Source organism: Anneissia japonica, unplaced genomic scaffold, assembly GCF_011630105.1.
Source record: "Anneissia japonica isolate Jap-2015-1 unplaced genomic scaffold, ASM1163010v1 scaffold4058_len632159_cov189, whole genome shotgun sequence".
NCBI classification, from domain to species: Eukaryota; Metazoa; Echinodermata; class Crinoidea; order Comatulida; family Comatulidae; genus Anneissia; species Anneissia japonica.
The window spans coordinates 368,323-372,633 of NW_022735300.1; the positions used below are offsets into that span (position 1 = coordinate 368,323).

At 34.7% G+C, this 4,311-nt stretch overlaps 1 protein-coding gene across 1 annotated transcript in view; it reads left to right on the forward strand.

Moving 5' to 3' along the window:
* Nucleotides 1–3,690, forward strand: part of LOC117116556 (cytochrome P450 1A1-like) — a 12,480-nt gene extending 8,790 nt beyond the window's left edge. Inside the window, exons 3-5 of the mRNA XM_033260623.1 lie at nucleotides 163–329; nucleotides 744–847; nucleotides 1,350–3,690. Of these exons, the coding sequence (XP_033116514.1) occupies nucleotides 163–329; nucleotides 744–847; nucleotides 1,350–1,600 (522 nt within the window). The 3' untranslated portion in view covers nucleotides 1,601–3,690. The remainder of the gene's footprint in view (nucleotides 1–162; nucleotides 330–743; nucleotides 848–1,349) is intronic.
* Nucleotides 3,691–4,311: the final 621 nt, after the last annotated feature.

Sequence of the window (4,311 nt, forward strand, 5' to 3'; positions counted from 1 at the left end):
TTTTGTTTACATTTCACAACAGACGGTGTTTAATTTTATAATGCAATTCAATAAAATTTACCGTATTACAACTTCCGTCATCACACCCATATCCTAAAAAAAAAAAAAAAACCACAGTGCCGTTTTCAGACTTATAGTAATTAACTAATCATACTTGTTTAGGTTCAGCGCAAGATACAAGACGAAATGGCGCGAACAATCGGTAATAGGCTGCCAACTTGGAAGGATCACTTAAACCTGCCGTATTTAGAAGGCGCCGTGTTGGAGGCGTTACGCAGAAGTTCATTCACGTCACTTGGAGGACCACGAAGAGCAGTCTGCAATACTAAGTAAGATTTTATGCAGAAAACCCTATGTATATAGGGTTTGATTAGCTGCTTAGACCTTAGAATTACATTAGACCTAAAACAGCCAGCAAAGTGTTCGATATCTGTAATTCCGGCAAGATAATTTGAGGAAAGCCACACGTATATCCTATAAATTGCCGATTTTATTAATTGATTGATTGACTAAATGACTGATTGATTCATTGATTGATGGAGTGAGTGACAGAATGATTGTTTGAATGATCAATCAATCATTGATCAACCATTTATTGATTGATTGATTGACAGATCAATCATTTGATTCATTGATAGATCAGCTTTTGACGAATTACTGACTTATGGATTAATTGATTTGTTGATGTCAAGTCAAAAAAAAAAAACAATCAAAGAATGACCAGTCCTGTAATTCATTCATAGGTTGGAGGGTTACGATATACCGAAGGATACTATAATCTTCTGCAATATATGGTGGGCACATCACGATCCAAAATACTGGGACAAGCCCAATGAATTCAAACCAGGTACGTAAACACATTACAGTTGAATTATACTATGTACATTATGTTTGTATTTATAGATATTATGTCGTGAACCTATGTAAACACGCGTGTTTGGGGACATGAGCGTATTGGTCAGTTGTTAAGTTTTATTAAAATTGTATTGCGTAAGCAGCTTGTTTTGCAACAAGCCATTTTGTACTTTAAAGCTGGACGCATGACTCTTTGGAATGTTAGTTAAAAAACATTTATGGATCGTATTAACAGTTATCTTTACAGTATAGTAGCCAAATACTACAACCAATATTCACTAGCTGTAAATTAATAGAATTATAGAGAATATCACAACGACGTATATTGTGTTTGTTTACATTTCTTGACATTCCCCGTAAGAATTTCCATTTAAAACTACAAACATCTATAGATGTTTCATTGTGGCTAACGACATGTGACTGATCGTTGACATTCGTGTTTATTTTCGCAGAGAACAGTAACTGATTGACATATTTATTTTTATTATCAATAGAACGTTTCATCAAAGACGGACGAGTGTTTTTACCCAAAGCATTCCTTCCATTCTCAATTGGACGTCGGCAGTGCCTAGGATCCCTATTAGCCAGGATGGAGCTGTTTATGGTATTGGGAGGCATTCTACAAAGATTCAACATTCGAAATCCTACCGGCTTTCCTCAGCCTACACTAGAACCTATTCCAGATATGGTCCTTTGTCCGGAGCCTTATAAAGTGTGGCTAGAACCGCGAAACATCCAGGTTTAAAGAAGATATTATGTCACATATAGAGTAATGATTTAAATATTAAATTTTGATAATTAAATTTTAATTGTCATTCTATACCTATTAAACATTGGCCTGGTTCTCACGAGAGCCCTAGTATCCGGATCGGAAGCTAACCGTTAGCGCTAACCGTTAGCACCTGCGTGAGAACGCCCGATCGGTTAGCGCTAACCGTTAGCAGCCTTATCCGGATCCTGCTAACCGTTAGCTGCCGTGTGAGAACATATCCATTATGGTACGACGTATTCTCTCTACTTAGCAAATCTTCCATTGGCCTGATTCGTTGTAGTGATAACCAGTGGCGCATCCAGGAATTCAAAATAAAGGGCGGAGGTGGGAGGGGGGGGGGGGGGGGGGGTGTCATGACGGACTCTGATAAATTAACGGTGTAGACATCTTAGCCCCAACATTGTTGGGACTGAGGTAAGAAAATCTATGATTGTGACACCTCTAGATGGCCGGAAATAGCACTCTCAGACTTCAAATTTAAATATAATTTTCTTTTTGTCTCAATTTAAAAAAAAATTGAATAACTTGTGGGGGGGGGGGGTGTGGAGAGGAAGGCCCTGTCCCCTTGAATCCACTACTGATAAGAATAGAAGAATATACGCCTAAAAACGTAAGTCTGTAGTTAACTTGATCATTATTTCATATGCCTATGGGAGTCTGTTGCACCCGTCTGCATAAAGAAAATGTACATATAAAACAAAGTGTGTGAATAAATAAATAAATATATATAAATAAAGTTCAAATGTAGCCAAAGTTTTAAAAGCCTAAGAGAACGAACCCTTAATGGCGTCATCGTCAACTTTTAATCCGTAACAAAGCGAAACCAACAATATTAATTTATAACGAAACATCAGTTTTTCTAGTTGCGCTAGTCTAGATCATCAATGAATATTATGCCCCAGGGGCGGATTCAGAATGTTTTCAAACGGGGGATGGGGGAACAACAGTTTCAAAATAGATAAGTGATTAGCACATAATATTGATTTGCATTGAAATTCTTAACATTTAGTGGCAAAACGGGTGGGGGTGGGAGGAACGTGCCCCCCCCCCGTTCCCCCTACTGGATCCGCCTATGTGCCCTGTTGCACTGTGGTACGTGTGTGCGATCATACGCTTCAAACAGTAAACCGACTGTGGTCGAAAATCGACTCATTTAAAATCGCCTGCGACACATGTCAGATTTGTGCAGTTGACAATGGCTTATTGAAAAACTCTTATTGAAAAACTCTACAAAATCGTCATATTACTAATCAAGTGTAGGTCTTGTGTTCTACCGCTTATACTTTATATATGACATTCCCTACGACTATAGTATAAATAACCAGTTATATAATATTAATAATAGTCTTCCGTGCTCAGTGTTAAGGCCTATCAATATCGACTTGTATTTAACTTGGATTACACGGTCGTCGGTAGCGTTTGTTTGTTTGTTGTTTTTTTTTTTGTTTTTTTTTTTTTCAAAAGTTTGTTTTATTAATTGTAGACAAATTATTCGATCGAATTTGATAGGCCTATATGTTACAAAGTGCATCATGCAGGCATTATAGAAAACAATCCTGATTTTTCTCTAATTTGAGGACAGCTGTGTCGAAATAACGTCATATGGTACTCAAACATGCACTTAATTCGTTTTTTAAATAGGCCTATAATTTTGTTTTTCTAATTTCAGGACATATTTCTATTTTATTTTTAGTTGCGTTAAAAAGATGTTGGAATTGTATAATCCCTTTTTGTTTTCATGCAGTATAAAGCCATAGAAGAAAAAGGAATTCGAAGTAAATAAAATATTATCTATTTAACGTAATGTTTTTTATTGTTATTGTTATTATTATTATTATTATTATTATTATTATCATTATTATTAAGGCCTATTATTAGGCTTAGGCCTATTATTATTTAATTGGTAAGATTGTAATCATTAAATAATCGGTATAGGTCGGTGTGGAGAGGTAGAAATTATCAACCATTGTGAAAAATATTTTATTTATCCAAGATGTATTTAGAATAAGATTATTGAATTTGTACAACTGAATAAAATATTGACGAAGAATTTCTGATAAAAATTGTTTATGAGAATTCTTATTTTGGTAAATTTGTCGTGAAAAAATGATTGGATGTTAAAAAGCTGGTGACTTTGAATGGTGAGCTGCTGTAAGAGAAATCAGATACCAACACAAATTAAATTATTTTATTTTACCTTTGAAGATTGAACGGGAAAGAGTACAAATAACAGTTAAAAAGATCAGTTCATCTTTTCTTTGTAAATTTACGTGAGTTTTACAAAGGATTACAAAGAGCACGTCTAGAATGTTGGTGGTGAATTCGGTCTGAACACAGACAGACGATCCCCTATTGAAGATGTGTAACATTAGTGTAAGGCTTAGAGACCTTTTATATTTTACGCCTTATAAATCGAACTATTATTATTATTATTATTATTATTATTATTATTATTATTATTATTATTATTATTATTATTATTATTATTATTATTATTATTAGAAATTTATTTAACTCAAGAATTTCTTTAACACAAGGAAACGTTGTAGCGACAGATTTTCTAGTCTGTTTTACCGACGTAATCGTTAAACATGATTGAGGTAAACAATTTAAACTTTTCAGAAACCATTGCGCTATGTAGGCCTACTTCAGTATAGCCTTCCAACTGAAATGTAAGGGAGTAG